Below are 23,882 nucleotides of genomic sequence, written 5' to 3'. Positions count from 1 at the left end.
ATATTTCAGAATTTAAAGTAAATAAGTAAAATTGGAATTTCTTGGCCACTAATTTCAACATTTTGTTTTGTATTGTATAGATGGCCATTTCCTCACATGAAAATGCTACACCAGTAAAACTGTTGCATAATGCTGCAGGGTATTTAAATGGACCAGCGCGAACTATTGGTGCAGCTCTTATAGGATACCTAGGTATGGTGTTAATCACAAGACTTGTGTTGTTCTGTTTAAATATTAGCCAAATGCTGGAAATTTTCAAATCCAGGTTTCCTCATAGGTATACAATTCAAAAGTTGTGCTTTTTGTTTTATTCTTGTTGTTCATAACCACGATTATAGACCCCGATTCCTGTCAGAAACAGGACGTGGCAGAGTAGGGACTTGCTAAAATCTTTGCAGAAGCCTGCTTGCCCAATCCAGTTGGTTTACAGCATTTTAAGGTGTATGTTCTGATTCCTAACAGTGATGTTTACTCACCATACAGGAAAGGGCCTCACTGAAATATGAAAGTCTACCCAATGACAATTCATACCCTGACTATATTTTAACTTCGGTCAGCTGCAGTATCCATTTGGCATTAACTTAACTAAAGGTACTAGGTGTGAAAGAGCAGCAGGCCCAGTTTCTATTTTGGGCAGGAGGAATAGGAGTGCCTCTCCAGCCTATACAATTACATACCTTCCATCCGTCGCCACTAATCCACCACTTATCTTGACTGCCCTTAATTGTGGAGCCTTCAGTTACTTGCTCTGGCATTCCTTCCTAAATATACCTCTAGTTTATAATCTATCTCAAAACTTTCTCAAAATCCACCTTTGATCCAACTTTCTGTCTCCTGCTCTAACTCTTGGTGTCTGTTCCTCTCCGTTTCCATTTGGCAAGCATTTTAGGACATCTTTGCTGTTGAACGCATTGTTTGTTTAAATGCTGAGTGTGGTATGAATGCATAAAGCTTACTTCCGGAACTTAATCTCTACAACAATAAGTTGAATCTCCTCCAATTACAATTTGGGTGCATGTTTGCACCGATCTTGGCACCATCCCAGCAGTTCCAGGTTTCCTGCTGCCCTGTTTAACATCCTCTCATCGGCCTCACTTTATTGACAAGATTAGAGTGAGTTTGCATCCTGGTGCATTTAAATGAGACCTGGGAGCTAAAATGGACTCTGACATGACATTTGCCACATTGGACCCATGCTTACCTAATGGCCCACAGTTTGACTGGCATCAATGGTAATCTAACATTGGAGAGTACTTTGAAAAATTTGGATTTTTAGAATTTATCAATTGCATTTTGAATTGAATATCCAGTTCTGTTTTCCTGGTATAAGTGTTTTAAAAGAACACCATCCTGAAATGTGATATTTAGCAGGTTTCACCATCAGTCTCAACTAGACGTTGCCTGTATAATTTATTAGAAAGTTATTAAATGATTATGCCTTTTCCATATTAACTTCACTGAGCTTCTAGCCACACTTCAGCCATTCTTTTCACAATTGCATTATTAAAAATACCAAAACACAGTGTTATAAAACAAAACAAAGGTTTTTTTTCTTGCAATATTTTGTTCAAGTGACATCAATTTCTTTTGCCAGGTGTGAGAACTTCTGTTCCTAGGCCTGTTGCCACTACTCTCCAGTACATCGGTGGAGCAGCTGCTATTTTAGGCTTGGTTGCAATGGCGTCAGATGTCGAAGGTCTCTACGCTGCTGTGAAGGCTCTAGTCTGTGTGGTAAAAAGTAATGCACTGGCCAGCAAAGAGATGGAGAGGATTAAGGGCTATCAAGTAAGAGCTTCCCTGTAACTTGTGATTAGGGGAACAGACATTATACATGTGTAGATTAGGAAAGAACAATTTGTAAGTGGTTTTGTCTGATAATGCCAGTGAAGGAAAAAGCACAGAAGAAGCAGAGACTTGGGCATTTTTGGGATAGTTTACCAACAGATGAAGTGATAAATAAAACAAATCTTGGAAAATTTGGATAATTATGCATTCGTTGTGATTCAATATTTGGATATGCATGGATTCAGATTGTGGGCAGAACTGTTCACATGTTCATTTGTTTTTGTAGTTGCATTTTTTGATTGGAATTCAGGAAAAGATAATAGAATCTCCACCGAGTGAAATGGGAGGATTAATGTTGAATGTGTTTTTATTGGATATACTAGGAGTTTTAGAATTTGCTGTCAGGCCATATTTGAAGAATGTTCAAATTTGGTCCTCATGGAAGTAAGAAGCAGATATAGATATTGGGGAGGGTACAGAGAAAAGTAACAACATTGATCTCATATTCACAGGTGTTGAGCAATGAGGAAAGATTACAGAAGGCCAAGCTGTACATTCTGGAAAGAAAACTGTTTAAGATTGAACCACATCACAGTGTATAAAAAATGTCAGATTGTATAGATGGGGTGAGCCTTCAAGAATTGCTTCTAATTGAAGTGGGAGAGTAGGGTTGGAGAGCATAAATTTAAATTTGAGAAAAGTGGATATTATAAAAACTTCTTTCCACATTATATTTAAGTTTATTTATTAGTGCCACAAGTAGGCTTACATTAACATTGCAATGAAGTTACTGTGAAAATCCCCTATTAATAATGAGTAAAAATCTGCCAGGGAAAGTAGCAGTGACAAGGATATTACATATATTTAAAATGTAGTTGAATGCACAAATAAAAGCGCGAGGGTACCAGAGATCTTTGAAGTGAATACGTTTTCTTTCCCTTGATTTCTCTTCTCCTTCGACTGTCATTTCAAGTTTACCAATATCAGTTTCCAAATATGATTGATGAAGATTTGTTTTCTGTTTTAGCTCCTGGCAATGCTGCTGAAGAAGAAACGGACTCTGTTGAACAGTCATATTCTCCATCTTACGTTTTCATTAGTGGGAACTGTCGACAGTGGCCATGAGACCAGTATCATTCCTAATTCCAATGGATTTCAGGATTTGCTTTGTGACTTTGAAGTAAGATGTGAATAAAAAGTAGTGCAACAATAACTTAGAATGTGAAGACAACATAGATTCATGCCTTACCAATTCTCTTTTACTTTTTTGATTTCCATTAAAATTGTCTCATCTTGAAATTCTGATAGGGTGCGGGTTTCTGCTATCTATCCCATGTTGTAATGTCACAATACCTGGGAGAATGTCAGGCTCCCTTCCAACTTCTTTCCAGTGTATTCACCATATTGCACCTCACAATACTGAATCCCAATAGTAATTGTTCCTCGAGAGATCCATTAGGAAAGTAGTGCATCATTCAGCAAAGAAAATGTATTTGACAAGATGTAACTCTGGAATTTCAGTACCTTCAACAAATGATGTAGGTGGCACTTGTTTAATGCAAACGAGCATGTTCCTAAAATTTGGGACAGGATCATTGCTAGGTTAGTTAGGACAGTGGTCCTAGCCGACAATAGTTTCGGTCGTACAACTCCCCACTCAGAACATTTACAAGTTACTTAAAACTGACAAGAATTTTTTTTAATTTTGTTGAAGTTTGATGACTTTTTTAACATTACCTTATTTTTACAGGTCTGGCTTAATGCACCATATGAACTTCATCTGTCACTGTTTGAGCACTTTATTGAACTTTTGACTGAATCAAGGTATTAACTTCTTTCAAAATACTTTTAAAATATTTATATTTCAATTAAGTTTTTAGAAATAAAAGGGTTCCTTTGATTCTGTTTTACAGTGAAGCTTCTAGAAATGCCAAGTTAATGAGGGAATTCCAGTTGATACCAAAACTACTGCTTACTCTGAGAGATACATCTTTGTCACAGCCAACCATTGCAGCTATCAGTAACGTGCTCAGCCTTTTGCTACAAGGCTTTCCAAACAGCAATGATCTGCTCAGGTAGAATCCAAATACTATAGAGAATGTTGAAGTAATCAATGAATTGAATTACAGCAAACCATTTGAGTACTGCGAATGCTTTACAATTTAAAAGATGAAATCCTGAAATGATGGACTTGGAGTTTAGTCGCTGAAAGTATAGCAGTGAGGTGCATTGTTGGTATTTCAATCTAATGAAAAGGTATGCAACTAGTGCATAGAGGAATGAGGGGAGATCTTATAGAAACATATAAGATTATGAAGGGAATAGATAAGATAGAAGCAGGGAAGTTGTTTTCACTGGCAGGTGAAACTAGAACTAAGGGGCGTGGCCTCAAAATAAGGGGGAGCAGATTTAGGACTGAGTTGAGGAGGAACTTCTTCACACAAAGGGTTGTGAATCTGGAATTGCCTACCCAGAGAAGCAGTTGAGGCTACCTCATTGAATGTTTCTAAGGCAAGGATAGATAAATTTTTGACTAGTAAAGGAATTAAGGGTTATGGTGAGTGGGCGGGTAAGTGGAGCTGAGTCCACGAAAAGATCAGCCATGATCTTATTGAATGGCGGAGCAGGCTCGAAGGGCCAGATGGCCTACTCCTGCTTCTAGTTCATATGTTCTTATATAGTGTTTCTGAGAGTTGCTTAATTTGCTTTAGAGTTCTATGCTGCATCTTTGGAGATGTCATCTAGGTTATCTTCATGTGAGAGTGAATTTCCTTGAGCAAGGACAGGGGAAAAAATGAAATCCAACTTCAGTAAAATATATAGCACTTTGCTAGTTTTTCAAATGGACCTGTGATAATTGTACAAGCAACCATATTTTAAATCTACAACTGGTCTCTGCCATATGCATATTTGTGATAATTGTATATTCCTTTAAGTTAATTGCTTTAATGTAAGCAAAATGCAGCTGAGTCTGTGTTATCTACCAGTGGTTCCCAATCTTTTATATGTCGTGGCACACCTCTATACTTGGGGGAAAGAAATGGGGCCACACTTCCTATTTTCTCTGTCTTCTTCCCTTACTGGAAACTTGGTTTTTAACTTCTCCCTGTCCTCTCGCCTTTCTTTTTAAAACTTCTCCATGTCTCTCTCGCTTCTCCCAGGGTTTTGACAGCCTTTTTGAATTTTTGCTTTTTGTGGGGGCGCGTTGGATCTTTTCTTTAGCTCCAAGTCCCATTGGTCATGTGTGTGGGCCCGACCAACATTAAAAAATCTATATTACTCACCATAAATGGTTGTGGTGGAAGAATCACTTCACACTTGTCTTTAAGTTCAAACTGTTATATTGTAAGCCTCTACTTCAGAGCTGCAGGCATACAAGGAGCTCAACCCCCAAAATGTTGCAGCTGTTTCTATTTATAACATTATCGATGTTACAAGTTTTACTGGCAATTCTCTTAACAAGGGTGAGTAGTACATTGACAATCTAAACCACACATGTGTGGCTCTTTCCCAGCCAAAGCATATGGGGGAGGCCTAAGATTCTTTGGGTCTTGAAGATGCCAACCGCAGAGCTGAAGACTAAGTTTAGTTTTAGTTTAATTATATAATTTTGAAATTTTTTGTGGGACACTTGGGGGTGGGGGGGGGGGTTCTTCGCAGCACACTGGTTGGGAACCATTAAAATATACACCCACATAGGGAAAACCCTTTACATTTCATGGAATATATAACTTGCTGTTCACTTCTCACTTATTTTGCAATTTCTTTCCCTCACCCCTATCCAAAGATTGTGTGCATTTATTTTTGTTGTTCAGAATGATTTACATGGAACCTTATAGCATATGTTTTTACAAATTCATGTGACAAGATTTTGGTCACTGGAAAGTAAATACTCCACTAGAGAGCAGAAGATTGTTTTTTCTTATCACAGTCTAAAAGTCTCTCAGTGTAAAAATATGCAAACATACTTGGAAACCTGATTTTTGGGATGGCAGTAAATGGACGGTTCTTCCTTATTTAAGTAAGAAAGCAGCATTCAAGAATGGAATCCAGGCTAGATTAGCTGTGGCAAGAGGCCTGACCAGCAACTTAAGTAGCATTCAGAAGTCCAAAAGCTTCAGCATGAAGCTGAAAACATGTCTATTACTGTCAGGTGCGTGGAATGTTATACCCTATGAATGCGAGAGTTGGACTCTGAAGAAAGAGAATGAGAGGAGGATAACAGCTTTGAAACACAGGTACTGCGAAGGATGCTCAGAATGAACTGGATGGATAGAAGACAAATGTGTGGGTTAGATCAGGAGCAGAAGTTTTTTATTCTTTTCATTGAACTGAGTGGCTTGCTAGGCCATTTCAGAGGGTAGTTAAAAATCAACTACATTCAAGAATCAAGAGAGTTACTAAATATATTTGGAGTGACAAATTAAGATAGCCAAGTACGGATATCAGAGGCAAAGACCCAATAGCATTATCTGAGCACAATTAGAGGAATAATTAAGAGTAAAAGCAGAAGAGGAAAAAGAAAAATCAAATAAGTGAATAACATTGAAATGTGGACTGAGGGAGGCTTGAAGAAAGCCAGAGAAGAAACAAGACAATGCCAACAGCTGCACTAAGACTATGGTGGCAGTGACCGAATTACAGTAAATGAGAAGTGCCTATGCTAATCCTAAGCTGCAAATAAATATTTACTAATTTCCAGTTTCTTTGTTTGTGTCAAGATTTGGTCAGTTCCTTTCTTCCACATTACCCACGTTTGCAGTCTGTGAGAAGTTTATTGTCATGGAAGCTCATAGTGAGGAAAAGGAAGAAGGTGAGCAATGTATCTCTAGTTTAAAAACCTCTTTGTATGTTGACTGTATAACATACTCTAATATTTGATTAACTTAGCCTCTTTCGTTTGGCACACTATGGATCAACAGTGTACTGCATAATGGATTGCAATAAACCTCCCAATTGTTGAGAACAATTCACAATTGTTCATGCTGCAATTGTAATGCCAGAATCACATTGGTACATTATTTGAGAATTGTATCATGCAGCAGCACCATTATTTCAGAGTTCTGCTGATTAGTCTCAATGCACATTCAACCATCTGCTCTATTCCAATATTAGTGGCTTAAAGGTTGACTAGAGCTGCCTGGTGCTTTTTTTGTGCTTGGATCACTTGATACAGTTTCTCTATTTGTTGTCTACTTCCTGATTCTCTTACTCTAGTCTCCTCCACCACTATATTTTCCTTTGTAAGCCTCTCCTATCATTGGCTTTGTTTCGTAACCTTTTTAATTGATTCAACACCCAAATTTGACCATTCAGCATCGTAAGAGTCCTTTGTGAATGTTATTTAATACTGTTACAGGTAAAGAAGTAGTAGTTAGCTCATTAATCTTTTCAAGCCTTCCTGTGTAAAAATATAGTTTGTTAAAAGTCCACCCCTGAGGTCAGTTTTGAAGATATGTATATTTCACATGTCTACCAGGTGCTGATGATGATTTTGGCGGCCTTGTTTCAGCTAATGCCATTCTACTGAGAAACAGACTTTTAGATATCTTGCTAAAGCTACTATATATTTCAAAAGAAAAGAACTCTGTAAATCCGCAGTGAGTATTGCTTGAAGTGCATGAAAGTTGTTTGCTGTGATTTTTGAGTTATCTGTTTGTATTATAGATATATAAGATGTAATATGACTCTGCAACACTATATCTGTGCTGTATGCACTGCTCACTGTCTAATTTTATTACTATTGCACTGCATGCTTAAATACAAATCACATTGAGTTGTGTGATCTCCGTGGGTGGAATTAAGTAGCAGGTAGAGGATTTAAAATTTGAAAACAAATTTTACTTTCAAAATTTTCTACTAGTCTTTTCAGAACATTGAAACAGTATTATTGTTTCATGATTTAACAGTTTAATTATTTTTAACAAAAGTAAATAAAGTTAGATCTTATAATCTTTTATTAAATAAGTGTTATGTGTTTGTGTCCCACAAAATATTAATTAGCAGTGGCTGCGACATTAACTTGCACTTCCAGTTTGCCCTGATAACTTGTGATTTGGTTTGGCTGTTAAGTGCAGCAACAGCAGAAAATTTACCTCCTGGGTATGTGTAAATACCAACAACCAGCTTAACATCGAGAAACTCTGACTTATTGTGTTTGCAGCTGGCCACATGCTCTTCATGAATGTCCAAGGTTCATGGCTGCTAATTTTGGTATTGTTTAAGTCTAAATACTACACATGCCATCTGCATTTCTATTATTTTAGTTAAATATTTTTACCCACATTCTGTGCATTTCTTCTTGTTAGAGATTTGAACTTGTTTTTTTTTTCCTTTCAAAACACCTGCAACATCAAACCATAGAGCATGTGAAGAATTGGTGAAGATTTGGGGTTTTGACTGGCTTCTGATGTTCATGGAAGAACATTTACATCCCACTACTGTCACTGCAGCAATGAGAATTCTTGTTGTATTGCTGAGCAATCAGTCAATCCTTGCCAAGTTTAAAGAAGGGCTTTCTGGAGGAGGCTGGCTCGACCAGACTGACTCTGTTCTCACAAATAAAATTGGCACTGTATTAGGTATGTGTGAAATCTTTCTATTGCACAGTGTAGCTGGTACATCTGGAATATTGCCTGTTTGCTTTCTGCATTGCATATGATGTATTAACTTTTGTGTAGTTTCTCTTAAAGGAATCAAGTGTGGAGTACCATAGTGTACTGGTTAGGTTATTGCATGAGGAATCCAAAGGTCTTGACTACGAATCCAGATAACACGAGTTCAAATCCTGTCACGATCATTTAACAATTTGAATTCAGCTTATGGAAAAATAAATCTGGAATAAAAAACTAATAATCTCTAAAAGTGACTGTGAAGTTCTATAGATTGTTGTAAAAACCCAGTTGATTCATTAATGTTCTTCTGGGAAAGAACACTGTCATCCTTGCCCGGTCTGACCTGTATGTAATTCCATTCCCACACCAGTTTTGTTAACGCTAGAGGTGAGCAATACAAGCTGACCTTGCCAATGACCTTCACATTGTGAAAAATAAAAAAAGTGATTTGCTGCCTTATAAAGATATCTCCTGAATATATAGAACCCTGTTTTACCTCACAAACTGGCTTAAATTTGCAACAGATACAGCAATATGTTCTGACTATTGGGGATGGAGGGGGGGGGTGTAAGCCCAATGGTGCTTTTGGAAATCCCTCTCAGAACTTCACAGGTAAGCATTTGCATGGCAGTTGCTCATAAGTGCAATTGTAGAAACACTCTTGTGACCAGAGAAAGTAATTAGTCTGGTTCAACTCAGTGTAGTAGGTTTCCTTAATTTGTAAGAATATCCCTGAAGTTGGGATATGCGTGTCGTGGCTACCAAAAGCTACGAACCCACTCCAAAAACTTGGTTTGATGCAAAACTGATCTTGCTTCATTCAGCTTGAATGCGGGTACGATCTGCACACCATGTTAGGATAAAAAGTTTCTTCATTTACGACAATTTAAATTTTCTGTTTGATATGCTGGCATGAAGTATCGAGCAGAAGTCATATGTTTCTCTCAAATGAAGAGAGATAATTTTGTCTTAGAAAATACCATGTAGCAAAAGAAAAGCCACTGATCTTTCTATAAAAATATCTTTAACTTGTCATTTTCAGGTTTCAATGTTGGCAGAATTGCTGGTGGTAGATCAACAGTGCGTGAAATAAACCGTGATGCTTGTCATGTCCCTGGTTTCTTTATTCTTCAGTCGTTCTTACCCAAACATACCAATGTGCCTGAACTATATTTTCTGTTGATGGCTCTTTTCCTCCAGCAGCCAGTTACTGAACTGCCAGAAAATCTGCAGGTATATAATTCATAGTTTAATCATTATTCATTTTAGTTTAAAATTTGGACTCCATTTCTTTATCCATTTAAAGTACTATGACTGTGTCAGAGTCATAACTCTAGTTAACATGTTAACCAGTTAACATGGAATAATATGTATTTTCTTTTCCATCCTGTCCTTGAAAATGATGAAATTGTATGGGATCTGTAACTTATTCAATTATGAGATAAGACATTTAGCAAATGGGCTTAACTTAAAGGATGAAAATGACTTTATATGGCAATCAAATGGAATAGGAAATGGCAAATTATTTTTCAATCCAGTGCAATTAAGTGCTTTGAACTGTGACTACATTTAATAATTTACCTGCTTAATTTTAAAGCCTAGATAGAAATTCTTACACCTCATTTATAATGCAGCACCAATGACATTCTAATTCTATCTGGTATCTGCATTGGGTGACTAGTCAGGAGATATTTTATCCTATAAACTGCCAGGAATACAAGTTACTCTCTTGCTTCAATGTCTGTACATTTATTGTTAAAAGTTTGCTGCTGTTTGTTCTGTGAGTAATAGACTAATCAGTAGAGGCGATGGATGTCCTGGTTGCTGGCAGGGACATTATGTGGTCTGTTTTTGGGAAGGTCAATGGCATCTTGTGCCACACAGCCACTTAGACTAGTGCCAAGGATCCCAGGAATGAAGGACCCTCTTGCCTTTGGTTGGCAGCTCCCCAGAAGAAAAAACAGTAAACGGGGAAATAAGAATACTGGCCTGAACTGGTCTTGTATACCTTAAAACGGAACACCAAGAAAATGGGGAAATAAGAATACTGGAATTGCTTTTTCCTCTCTGGTCTTCTGTACCAAACAGTACCATTGGGGAGCTGTAGGTTGCTGCTTGTACAGCAACCTGAGGCCTTTAATCAAGGAAGGACCCAGGTGCAGGTGAGTGATGGCAGAAAGAAGCAGCCAGTGTGGTTCTCACCACCAACCCCCTTCCCAATGCTGGGTCCTTCGATAACACACTATGTGCCTTTGAACATGGGCACAGAACCGTTTCTCCCCCATCCCACCTCAGTCCCTGAGACCATGCAACCAAAGATGCTGGAGTTTGCTTATTGTGCTCCCCAACCATTAGGGTTGAGGCAAGAAGTTGCCACTCTCCTTCCCAATTAAATGCCTCCCCATCACCAAACTCTTCATGGGAAGGACACAGGATTCTGCCCAACATTTTCACTATGTTTGTCGAACTTTGAACATGTTGAATCTGGAAAATTAAAACAAACTTTTTTGTTGGATTTAGACAAATGAACAAGGGCTTTTTATTTTCGCCATTTAGGGCGAAGCCTTAATGAATGCTGTAAATCTTGGCAGTTCCAATCTTTGAAACCAAAAGAAGAAAAAAAACTTGTGACATCAGGCTGCAGGATCACAGAGGTAGTGAGTGGTGGTGCCCTCCCTCAATAACCCCCACCCTGCAATCTCCTTTCTGCTATCACTCGCCTGTACCTGGGTCCATCCTTGATCAAAAGCCTCAGGTGGCTATATAAGCAGCAGCCAACGTCTCCCCAGTGGTACTGCTAGGTTGCAGAGCACAGAAGACCCAGAAGAAAAAAACAGTTGCAGTATTCTTATTTCCCTGTTTTACTGGTGTTCCATTTTAAAGTGTACAAGTCCAGTATGGCATTGAGTGGAAAATATGGCAACAGACCGAAGCCAATTTAGGAATTGCTAGTATTTCTTGAAATCAAAACAAAAAGAGTCATTTATTTTTTGTTTTATTGGTATTAAATTTGTCATTAGACCATAAGACCTGGAGCAGAATTAGGCCACTCAGCCTATCGAGTCTGGCTGATGGCTGATATTTTTCTCATCCCCATTCTCCTGCCTTTTCCCCATAACCCCTGATCCCCGTATTAATCAAGAACCTATCCATCTCTGTCTTAAAAACACTCAATGACCTGGCCTCCGCAGCCTTCTGCGGCAAAGAGTTCCACAGATTCACCACTCTCTGGCTGAAGAAATTCCTCCTCATCTCTGTTTTAAAGGATCGTCCCTTTAGCCTGAGGTTGTGCCCTCTGGTTCTAGTTTTCCCTACTAGTTGAAACATCCTCTCCATGTTCACTCTATCCAGGCCTCACAGTATCCTGTAGGTTTCAATAAGATCCCTCCTATCCTTCTAAACTCCGAGTACAGACCCAGATCCTCAACCGTTCCTTATATGACAAGCTCTTCATTCCAGGGATCATTCTTGTGAACCTCCTCTGGACCCTTTCCAAGGCCAGCACATCTTTCCTTAGATATGGGGCCCAAAACTGCTCACAATACTCCAAATGGGGTAAGAGCCTTATACAGCCTCAGAAATACATCCCTGCTCTTGTATTCTAATCCTCTCAACATGAATGCTAACATTGCATTTGCCTTCCTAACCGCCGACTGAACCTGCACATTAACCTTAAGAAAATCTTGAACAAGGACTCCCAAGTCCCTTTGTGTTTCTGATTTCCTCAGCATTTTTCCATTTAGAAAATAGTCCATGCCTCCATTCCTCCTTCCAAAGTGCATAACCTCACACTTTTCCACATTGTATTCCATCTGCCACTTCTTTGCCCATCTCCCAAGTCCTCCTGCAGCCTCCCGCTTCCTCAGTACTACCTGTCCCTCTACATATCTTTGTAACATCTGCAAACTTAGCAACAGTGCCTTCAGTTTCTCCTTCCAAATCGTTAATGTATATTGTGAAAAGTTGTGGTCCCAGCACTGACCTCTGAGACATACTACTAGTCACCAGCTGCCATCCTGAAAAAGATCCCTTTATCCCCACTCTCTGCCTTCTGCCAGTCAACCAATCCTCTATCCATGCCAGGTTGTTGCCCTTAACACTGTGGACTCTTAACTTATTTAACAATCTCTTATGCAGCACCTTGTTAGAGGTCTTCTGGAAATCTAAATAAATCACGTCCACTGGTTCTCCTTTATCTAACTTCCTGTTACCACCTCAAAGGACTCTAACAGGTTTGTCAGACATGACCTCCCCTTGACAAAGCCGTGCTGGCTCAGTCCTACTTTATCATGCACTTCCAAGTACTCTGCGATCTCATCTTTAACAATGGTCTCTCAAATCTTGCCAATGACTAAAGTCAGGCTAACCGACCTATAATTTCCCGTCTGCTGCCCCCTTCCTTTCTTAAACAGCGGTGTTACATTTGCTACTTTCCAGCCCTCTGGTATCCTGCCTGCCTCCAATGATTCCTGAAAGATCACCACCAGTGCCTCCACAATTTCCTCAGCTATCTCTTTTAGAACCCTGGGGTGTAGTCCATCCGGTCCAGGTGATTTATCCACCTTCGGACCTTCCAGTTTCCCCAGAACCTTCTCCTTAGTGATGGCCACTACTCACCTGTGCCCCCTGACTCTCCTGGAGCTCTGGCATCCCACTAGTGTCTTCTACCGTGAAGACTGATGCAAAGTAACTATTCAGTTCCTCTGCCATTGCTTTGTTTCCTATTATTACTTCTCCAGCCACATTAGATCAATATACTATCTCTTTTAGACCGTCCAAGTGCATTTTAGTGTTGTTTTCATGCATATGGCAAAAATAAAGCAGGTTTGTGTCAGTCAGCTGTTGCTGTTATGCCAATACAATTTGGACTTGCAATTAAATTAACGTATTTCCCGAAGAAGCTGCTGGAATTCTGAGAAATAATTTCAGAAAGAACTGCAGAATGAACAAGCATCCCCACAGAAAATTACATGACTTTCTACTCCACCTGTTTCACTTTCAAATTTAAATGTACCGCAACAGGTTTAGGTAGAAGTAGCCTGTAGATTTGAATATTCCAACATGCTCCAGGTTGGCCTCCTGCATTCTACTCTATGCAAACTTGAGGTCATCCAAAATTCTGTTAGCCTTGTCTTAGCTTGCAGCAAATTCCCCACTGCTTGCTGACACTGGCTCCCAGTCAAGCAGCATCTTGATATTGAACTTTTCATCCCTGTTTTCACATCCCTCCATGGCTTTGCCTCTTTTTTTCCCTGTAATCTCGTCCAATCCCACAGTTCTCCATGAAATCTGTGCTCCTCTAATTTTGGCCTCTTTTGTCTATAAAATTTTAATTGTTCCATCATCGATGGCAGTGCCGTCAGTTGCCTGGGAATCAAGCTCTGGAATACCCTCACTGTACGTCTTCAACTCTCTACCACTCTTTCCCAGACACTCATTAAAACGTACTTCCTGTGACCAAGCTTTTGTTCTTCTGACCTAATAGTTCCTTGAGTTCCTCAGTGTCATACTTTGTTTTATTATGCTCCTGTGAAGTGCCTTGGGATGATTCATTCCATTAAAGATGCAGTATAAATAGAAGTTGGTGTTGTGCCTTTTGCCAATATCGCTTATTGACCCAAATAAAACATGGTGTGCCAACTTTTCCCCTTTTTTTAAAACAACATACAATAATAGTTTTATTATAAAAATGTGAATATAAATTCTAATATCCACCATAGCAAAAGATGGCTAGAATAATCTGAGTTAAGTTTAACTATTAAACAATGTAGGTATGTTTGTACTAAACCAGTTGACCCATGTAAAAATGACAATTTTCTGAGCTCTGAAGTTAGTTTCCTATCATTGGAACTTAAAAACAAAGTAGCCTGTAAATAATACGTTTACTTGAAAAATAATGAAATAATTTTAATACTAAGTAGCATCATACTTAGATTTAAGAAAAAGGTGTTCACGATGGTAGCTAAATATATTGCCATGTGCTTTCTTAAAACAGTTTGATCTGGATTCTATCTGGACGTTTATCTTCGGTGTTCCTGCTTCGAGTGGGACAGTGGTTGCATCTGTTCACACTGTATGTTCAGAATCTGCTTTTTTATTGTTGGGAATGCTGAGGAGTATGCTCAATCTTGTAAGTATGCAAAAACTAAATTGACCTTCCTAACCGCAAAGACTTGGATAAAATAGTAAAACTTTTTGATTTTGAAGATGTATGCTCATTGCTTCAGTCTAATCTGTCTCAACCCATATCCAATCTTGCCGTATTTCATCCATAAGCATTGGGTTGATGGGGTTCTTCACTTCCGTTGATTGATATAAAATCCCAGCCCAAAATACACAAGTACAGTTCCGAGCAAATGCATTAGGAAGCATCTAAAGCTTTATAGTCAAAAATAGTTTCACTCTAGCCTTAACTAAAACATATATTCAAGAAGTTATATTCTGAAATGCATTATTTGAGTTAGAATGTTGTTTCATCTAATATTGAGACTAGATTTGATATTGGTCCATTAGCATCAGCCTAGATTTTTTGCTGCTTCCCATTTTAGTGTGTAAATCGCATGGCTGATACCTGAAAATGGGGGTGGTTTATTTCCCACCAGTTCTTCATTCTACATTGTAGCTTTATTTCTTAGGAACAGGGTTGAGTAACTTTGAGTACATGTTCATTTGACAGAGTGTCTGTTTGTTCTGCATGTCGTCTTTTGATCAAGTATAGAGGGCCAAATGTCTAAAAATACCAGTTTGAAATAGACATCCATCACTACTAGGGTCTCAGCTGTATCAGGAACTGATGTCAGTCGCCCAGATAAATATATTTAATGTTTAATATTTTAAATCACCTATTCAACTGCGTGTAAATTTAGTTTCCTGCAGACACTGGAGTTCTTGTGAACCTTTGTAAAAAAATAAATAAATTGGGGTTTTTTTGCCATTAGTGGATTTTTCAATGGGAATTTCCTTAATCTGTGGTATTTGGAAGATGATGTTTTGGCGACCTAGGACAGGCAGGTTTAGATGCATGTAAGATACTCTGTGCCCAACACACCCCATCTGCAGTTTAGGAGACGATGACCAAAACTTTCCCCGTCCCTTCAAGATGGGATTTGTGGAAGTGGGACTGAGAAAGCAGGGGAAATCCAAAGGGTTGACTCCCTCACGTGGTCCTGCCTTCAGAAGAGTTTACGGAGGCAGGTTGCCTCTGGAATCAGCAACCCAGTCGATGGAGGCAGGCAGTCTAGGTGATTAAGGTCCCAATTTACATCCATTTCCTAAGAGTGATGCAAAGCAGGATTCTCCAGTGGCTCTGCACTGCTCTACACTAAGCAACCCCACAGTTTTGAGTGGTGTTTTATTATTACTCCCTGTGGACACTTTTGTAAGTAGTCCCATTTCGAGGAGCACCCTAGATCTCCTGCTTCCTCAGCAGCATTTGCATCTCCCAGTGCGGCTGCTGACCAACCCTTCTGTCAGACTCTTTCATTGACTAACAGCACCCATATACCACCCACTGTCCATGATTGAACAGTGAACATTAATTGATCATCTCCCACAAGATTGCGCCAGTAGGTGGACTGCTGACACAGGCCGAAAGAGTCTGGCCAATTATTACACATTGGGGCTCCTCTTTTCAAAGGAAACTGGGACAACATGACACCACAAAGATATATGAATGGCTACCAGCCATACTTCCTCAGAAGTATTATAATCTGGTTGTACTTGCCAAAATGCCATCAATTCCATCTGCAGGCTCTGGTGCACTCAACTGGCAGTGCCAATAGGGCACTGTCTTTACAGGTTCTGAATTAGCAAAGGGTAAGATACAGAGCCTTGCTATCAGCTACAAGGCTGGCTGCAAAGATCATTCAGCACAAGCTGTGACAGAAATGACCAACTACAACCCAAAGTTTGCTTCTCTGTTTAAGGCGTGGAATTGCACAGAAAACACTCTTCCTCATCCAGCACTATCTTCACAAGCTATTAAACAGGATTTGGGCATTTTACTCAAGTCACTAGTGTGCAATTGGTGTTTCCTTTTATTTCAGTTTTGCCTGGATGTTTTCCAAAGCTGTCAGAATTTTTGTGACCCTATTCTAACATTTCAATTTAATTCTGGTGCCATTCTCATATTCCTGTATCAGCTAAGATTTGTACCCTAAGTAAAGAAAAATAAGTTATCCTCAGAAAATTGAATGCAAAAACAGCACACTTCAACTTGAATTGGTCTGAATCCTATCAACAAACTATGTAATATAAATTACATTGTAAATCTAGACAAGCTTGATAGGAGAAACATTGAGAGCCAACTTATACTAAATATTAAAGATTTTTCCTTGTATTTATATGTTGTTTCTTTCCACAGCCCTGGCAGTCTGAAGAAGAAGGTTCTTGGCTTAGAGAATACCCAGTTACTTTGATGCAGTTTTTTCGTTACTTGTATCACAATGTTCCAGATCTAGTTCCTCTTTGGACAAGCCCAGAATTTCTTTGTGCTTTTGCAGCGACAGTCTTTCCCTTTAACATCAGGCCGTATTCGGAAATGGTGCGTGTTTAACTTCTGTTAAATGATTAAGTCATTGTCACAAAGTTCTGCGAAGTGAATGAAATGAAGATGTAATGGCATTGTGAACAGTGCATCGTTCTTTTTTATTAATTGCCACATAATTAATTTATGTCTCCCTTACATCCTGGTATTGAGATACATAGGTGATGAACGTAATGTGGATAAGGAGACCTGATTGGCCAGAGGAAAATCAGAGTTATTAAACATGTTGAGAAAAGGAAAGTGTTTTGACCAGGGCAACAGCCCCTATTAAGCTGTCAGTTAATTAAGCAGCCAAGAGAGAGAATAAAGTGCATTATAAAAATTACAGGATAAAAACTTTTAATGGACTGTTCACAAATGAAATACTTTTATAATTACCTTCCCCTGCCACTCCCATCCAATTGCTTACTTGAAACTGACTACTTGGGATGGTTTGGTAAAGGCAGGAGTGGGGGAGCATAATCACTGTCATTTGGGTAGTTATCCGTGCTCTATTAACTGAGCACCATGATAGATTTTGAATGTTTGATTATTTTATTATGTCGTTAAAGTTTCTTCAACTTGAAAAATCTCCTTATGGATAATTGCACCTCGGTCCCAAACTGGCACAGTTTATAATTTATTATTGGCCTGCATGCAATTGTTGTGATGAATATTCCATTAACTTGTTAACCAAATGTCTGACAAGCTGAAATTAAGTTTATTTACCACAACTTCATTTTTACCATTTGGGAGAATGAAACTTGCACTAAATTTGATCTCATTAAGCCTACAAACATAGTATATTCATAGAATCTCTACAGTGCAAAAGAAGGCTATTCAGCCTATCGAGTCTGCACCAACTCTTTAACAGGGCATCTTACCTAGGCTCAACAACTGCCCTATCTCAGTAACCAAACGCATTTACCCCACTAATCCCCCTAACCTACACATTTTGGGACTATAAGAGGAAACCAGAGCACCTGGAGGAAACCCATGCAGACATGGCGAGAACATTCCTACTCCACGGAGTCACCCAATATTAGTATTATGCAAACTTTATTACAGACCTGTAAGATATACAACTAATATTTTCACAACAATATATTTTCACTGCCTCTCTCAGCCTCTGCACTGAATGACACATCATCCTTGGTGATTTCAGCCTCTAACTCATTCTGTTCTCTTTCCTCTGAGTTCTCTGCCCTCATTCTTTCTCCGTATAAACTCCTCAGCCCACTTTCATGGCTATCCTATGATCACGTCATCCTCTGGTCCTGTTAATCCTGTTGTATCAATCTCGGGTAAAGCTGTCTGTTACCTAAATCACTCACCACCCACATCTCCCTTCCTTGCCCCAAACCTACCTCCTGTATCCATCTCTAGAAAAGCATTTCCTCAATTACAGCTGCGCTTTCAAAATCCAAACCATCAAGCCTTTGGCTCTCTGTTTACTGCAAAATTTCAGCAGTTACTGATTTACTCAACCACATCCTCACCACCACCTTTGATATCCTAGTCCTAATAAAGCTATTACTCTCATCCTGGCTGTTGCCTCAGTACAAGGGATGCAAATCTGAAAGGATATGGTTTAGCCATCCATCACTACATCTGGCTGGGGCACTAGACCAGCATTTATTGCCCATCCCTCATTTGCCCTGAGAAGATCAATGTGTTGGAGGAAGACCCACAGTTTTGTTAGGGAGGGAGTTCCATGATTTTGACCCAACAATAGTCAAAGAATGGCACTATAGTTCCAAGTCAGGATGGTGTGTGGCTTAGAGAGGAACTTGCAGGTGGTGGTGTTCCCTTGCACCTGCTGCCCCTATCCTTCTAGGTGGTAGCGGTTGCAGGTTTCAACTCTTCCACTGTTACAAAATTATTATACTGATTATCTGATAACCAGTACTGGATGAGCAGAAAGTTCTACCGATTAAATATTGGGAAGACTGAAACCAATGTTTTCAGTCTCTGCTTAGAACTCTGTTCCCAAGCTACTGACTCCATCCCTGTCCCCGACCACAATCTGAGGTTAAACCAGATGTCTGCAATCTTGGTGTCACATTTGATCCTGAGATGTACTTCCGACCTCCTATTCATGCCATTGCCAAGAACACCAATTCACCTCTGTAATATCGTCTGCGTTTGCTCCTGGCTCAGCTCATCTGCTTCTGAAAGCCTCATTTGTTCCTTCATGTACACTTGGCTTTTCCAGCATAGTTCTGACTGGTCTCCCACATTCTACACTCTGTAAACTTGAGATTAACCAAAGATCAGTTCCTCATGTTGCATCTAACGACAAGTCTGTTTCCCTATCACCCATATGCTCTCTGCCCGACATTGGTTCCCAGTCAAACAACACCCTGGGAGAAATTCATTGTAAAGGACAGGAGCCTCGCCTAATTTCTGGAGAGCAGGCGAGAGCTCTGCATTGCCTCTTGTCAAGAAGACCCACCAAATTAAGTGCCAGTCACTCACTTACCTGGACAGTAATGCAGGCAATTGGGCGAGCCTTCCCTGGGATTCTGCTCTTGGTGGGTGGGAAATTGTTCTTTGTTCGACAGTGCCGCTAGAAGGCAGTGGTTGCTGCCAATAATGGCCTAGGACCATCACAGGATCAAGGTCATAGATCAAGTGATGACGAGTGGGGGGTTGCAGGTCTTGGAGGTGGGGAGTTGCAGGGTTGGTAGCAAGGACAGGGGGTGGTTCTCAATGGGCCCCCTTCTCCCTCCAGCTGTGTTCGCCCCAAGGCTGGAAATTCCCACCTGAGGTCAGTAAACCGTTGCTACGATTCTCATGACTGGCAGGGTGAGAAAATTCCGCCCTGAGTGCCTTTGAATGAGGGACATCCCTGGAAGCCTGCAAAGATTTACTTTTTAGGCTTCCCACATGGTGAGTACCTCGTGACATTAATTACCCACTTAAGGGCCTCAATTGCTGATAGGGTAGAGAAATTGTGCACGAGCCTTCCTGCCACAGACTTAATCAGAGTAGAAGTGAGAAGATGGTGGAGTTCCCACTAGCTATTTTTCAGCACGATTAAATGTCTCCGCCATCAAATTACCCCTTAATTTTAAAATGTCTACCCTCGTTTTCAAACCCTCCGTGGCCTCACCCCTCCATATTTTGGTAGTATCCTTCAACCCCACAATCCTCAGATCTGCGTTCCTCTAATTCTGGCCTCTTGGGCATCCCAAATTTTAATTGCTCCACCTGATGGCTGTGCCTAGACCTCAAACTCTGAAATACCCTTCTCACACCTTTCCACCTTCTACCTTGCTTTTCCGCTTAAAGACACTCATTAAAACCTACCTTTTTGACCAAGCTTTTGTTCATCTGACCTAATATCACCCTATGTTGTTCGGTGTCATACTTAATTTTATAATTATCCTTGGGATAATTCTAATAAGGGGCGGCATGATGGCACAGCGGTTAGCATTGCTGTCTCACAGCACCAGAGACCCATGTTCAATTTGGGCTTCAGGTCACTATCTGTGTGGAGTTTGCACATTCTCCCCGTGTCTGCATGGGTTTCCTCTGGGTGCTCCAGTTTCCTCCCACAGTCCAAAGATGTGCAGGTTAGGTGGATTGGCCATGCTAAATTGCCCCTTAGTGTCAGGGAGATTAGCAGGGTAAATACGTGGGGTTACAGGGATAGGGCCTGGGTGGGATTGTTGTCGGTACAGGCTCGATGGGGCTGAATGGCCTCCTTCTGCACTGTCGGGATTCTATGATTTCATTATATTAAAGATGCAATATAAATTGAAGTTGTTATAAAATGATGTGCTGTCTTTCTTCAGGTAAGTGATCTTGATGATGATGTTGGCTCTCCTGCTGAAGAATTCAAGGCATTTGCAGGTGATACTGGCATGAACAGGAGTCAATCAGAATACTGTAATGTGGGAGCAAAGACTTTCCTCACCAACCATCCTGCCAGGAAGTTTGTTTTCGACTTCATGCGTGTCCTTGTGATAGAAAATCTATGTCTTGCACCTGCTAGTAAACAGACTACTCTCATAGACCTGCTTTTAGAGGTAAGTGTTGATTAATCTAAAATAATAAATGTATAAGTAAATCTTTTATCGCCAATTGTCTGTTTACTTCACCATTTAGATACTCCTCTCATTCTTTCACCTCCATCAATAAGTGCTTAAATAAGAGATCAGCTGACTTGATCAAACTAAAACCTCAACCAGTTTACAAACTAATATCTGGTCAACAAAATTGAGCTACAGTGTCAGGTTGAATAAAACAGGGAACTGTGTGTGTGCATGCGCATGTGTGCGTTTGTTCAGTGCTCAGACCATTGACTATTTCTCAACTGACTTGAATCTTGGAAGTCAGTAAAAGTTCAGAAATTGCTTATGTTAAGGTACGCGATCAGGAGGTTAGAATAGACCCCAACTATTTGCTGTTTTTGCATTAATGCATTTCACTCCAGGTGTGTTTCTATTGACACACTAGGAAGCTTTTAGCAAAACAAATTTTATTTAACAATGCTGTTTAACTGTAACGCATAAATTAGTTTAACATTTCTTAATTGAACAATACTTAAATGTGACAAGATACAGTTCTTAACTGCTAACCTATCTCTGAGTTCCAATTCTAGCAACATTCCTCTTGTAGACTTAAAACTCTTCCTCAAAGTCAGTTAGCAAAAATCAGAGGCTTACATGATTGCACTTGTGAGCGGTCCTAGAGCTTTTTGGAGAGAGACGGAGAGACACCTGTCTTCTGATAGCCCCAAACAACAGCCTCCAGAGAGAGAAACAGAAAGGCACCTCTCGCTTCTTGCAGGACCAGGCAGAAAACCAGCTGTGTTAAAATAAAAGAGAAACTGCGCATCTTCCCTGCAAGCTTAGCTCCTCCCATTAGCACATGACTGTCTCTTTTTTTATTCATTTGTGGGATATGGATGTCGCTGGCTGGCCAGCATTTATTGCCCACCCATAGTTGCCCGAGAGCAGTTGAGAGTCTCAACCACATTGCTGTGGCTCTGGAGTCACATGTAGGCCAGACCAGGTAAGGACGGCAGATTTGCTTCCCTAAAGAACATAAATTAACCTGAATCTTGTCAATCAACCTAATCAAAACCTTCTCTGAAACCCCAAAGGAAACCTAAGTAAACACAAGTGCATTAACTCTGTTTAGACAAACACACCGCTAGCTAAAATCAGTCATTATCCTGCATTCTCAACATTGGAGCTGACTCTTGCCCAGACAAAACGGCACTGTAAAACAGAGCTGAATTTTAAACATACCCTTCACAAGAAACATGATAAAATGCATTTGTCAAAGGCACAATATCATCACACTAATGATACCTCATATCCTTTCAGGATTGCATTCCATTCACTCAGTTTTTCTGTCTCTGTTGCATCCTTTCTGATCCATACCAGCGCCTCTGATATGTCCTATTTTTCACTCTACCAAGGATTCCCCCTGCACCCACCCAACAATGATTTTTATAGCCCTCAACTATGTCCGATCCATTTCTAACACTGCTGCTCTCACCCTTTCCACTCCCGTCCCCCCTCTTTCTCTCTCTCTCTCTCTCTCTCCCCCCCCCCCCCCACCACCACTGCCACCACCACTATCGTGTTCCCATTCTCCTCCACTTCAACTCTACCAGCCTGTATATTGAGAAGTTCACCCTCCACCAAGCACATCATCCTTCCTCTCTCAGCATTCTAAAAGAATTGTTCCTCTGTAACACACCGATCCACCCCTTGATCATCTCCAAAGCCTTGGCTCTTCTTACATCACCTTTCGATGCAAGTGCAGGCAATGTAATACTTGTCATGTTACCTCTCCTAAGGTGCCAATCACCCCTTCAAACGAAGCAGCAGTTTGTGTGCTTCTTTCAACACCAGGCTTAAGAAACAGCACCTCTCCTTTTGATTAGTCGCTTTGTAGCCCCTGGACTCAACACAGTTCATTAATTTTATACCATAATCTCGACCCTGCACCCCCACCCTCCCTCCACCCCCCCCCCCCCCCTCCACCTCCCCCACCTTTTTGTCTCCTTTCCTTTGCAGTTTTCGCTCTTGATCTTGCTTTTCTTGTTTTTGCTTTTCTTTGCCATATATACCTCCTCTGGATCCATCCTTTGTTTATTGTCCCATTACCACTCCCTTTCACTTCCACCAACCCTTTTGTCACCTACTGGTAGGCTTTGTATTGGTACAGGCTATCAAAATGATTGGCTTTTTTCATGCAAAACCAAAAGCACCTGCAATACAAACAACTCTACTTTTAAATGAGTAAAGCCAATAAAACCAAGATACAAAATAATCTGAAAGCATTGATTCATATATATTTAGCACTTTCCATGAACAATGTTTTGTTGGAATCTATGCAAATTACGCAGTTTATCTTCAGCACTGGCTGAAGGAACTTTATTCAGACCCACTTAACAAAACATCTGCGCTAGTAAATGATCAACCACACTGTCCCCATCTCCTATCTTTTCACCCAATCACAGATCTTCCCTCTTTTTTTTCCACATTCCTCATTGCGCCTCATTAAAAGTTGTTACGTTTCTAATTTTTCCATGTTCTGAAACATTAACTCTGTTTCCTTCTCTGCAGGTGCTGAATATTTCCATCATTTTTTTGTTTTCCTCAAACATGTTCTATTGTCTAATATTAAACAGTGATTTTCTTCTCAACAACAACTGTGGCATGTGCTTTATTGAAAATGAAAAGCTTAATTGTGACTTTTGTTTTTGTTTACAAGGCATCACCTGATAGATCAACGCGGGCTCAGCAAAAAGAATTTCAAACTTGCATCTTGGACAGTGTGATGGATCACTTACTCGCAGCAGACGTTTTGTTAGGTGGGTCTGAATAATGTTCCTTCAGCCAGTGCTGAAGAAAAACTGCCTTATTTCCCAACAAAATGTTGTTCAGAGAAAGTGCTAAATATGTATGAATCTGTGCTTTCAGGTTATTTTATAT

At 40.0% G+C, this 23,882-nt stretch overlaps 1 protein-coding gene across 6 annotated transcripts in view; it reads left to right on the top strand.

Moving 5' to 3' along the window:
• The window catches only part of wdfy3 (WD repeat and FYVE domain containing 3), a 363,659-nt gene that overhangs the window by 215,525 nt on the left and 124,252 nt on the right, over positions 1 to 23,882 (top strand). For all 6 annotated transcript variants that reach the window (XR_013498143.1, XM_078213959.1, XM_078213927.1 and 3 more), the window contains 13 exons: positions 81 to 192; positions 1,595 to 1,785; positions 2,813 to 2,965; positions 3,536 to 3,609; positions 3,699 to 3,860; positions 6,507 to 6,598; positions 7,265 to 7,385; positions 8,149 to 8,366; positions 9,442 to 9,632; positions 14,395 to 14,529; positions 16,762 to 16,941; positions 20,724 to 20,957; positions 23,662 to 23,761. Coding sequence is in view for 5 of the 6 variants with exons in the window: in XM_078213959.1 (XP_078070085.1) it covers positions 81 to 192; positions 1,595 to 1,785; positions 2,813 to 2,965; positions 3,536 to 3,609; positions 3,699 to 3,860; positions 6,507 to 6,598; positions 7,265 to 7,385; positions 8,149 to 8,366; positions 9,442 to 9,632; positions 14,395 to 14,529; positions 16,762 to 16,941; positions 20,724 to 20,957; positions 23,662 to 23,761 (1,963 nt within the window). In the remaining variant the exon portion in view is untranslated. The remainder of the gene's footprint in view (positions 1 to 80; positions 193 to 1,594; positions 1,786 to 2,812; positions 2,966 to 3,535; positions 3,610 to 3,698; positions 3,861 to 6,506; positions 6,599 to 7,264; positions 7,386 to 8,148; positions 8,367 to 9,441; positions 9,633 to 14,394; positions 14,530 to 16,761; positions 16,942 to 20,723; positions 20,958 to 23,661; positions 23,762 to 23,882) is intronic.

This window comes from Mustelus asterias, chromosome 1 (genome assembly GCF_964213995.1).
Source record: "Mustelus asterias chromosome 1, sMusAst1.hap1.1, whole genome shotgun sequence".
Lineage (NCBI taxonomy): Eukaryota > Metazoa > Chordata > Chondrichthyes > Carcharhiniformes > Triakidae > Mustelus > Mustelus asterias.
Note: the sequence above shows the minus strand (reverse complement) of the source record. Positions and strands in the feature narration are given on the sequence as shown.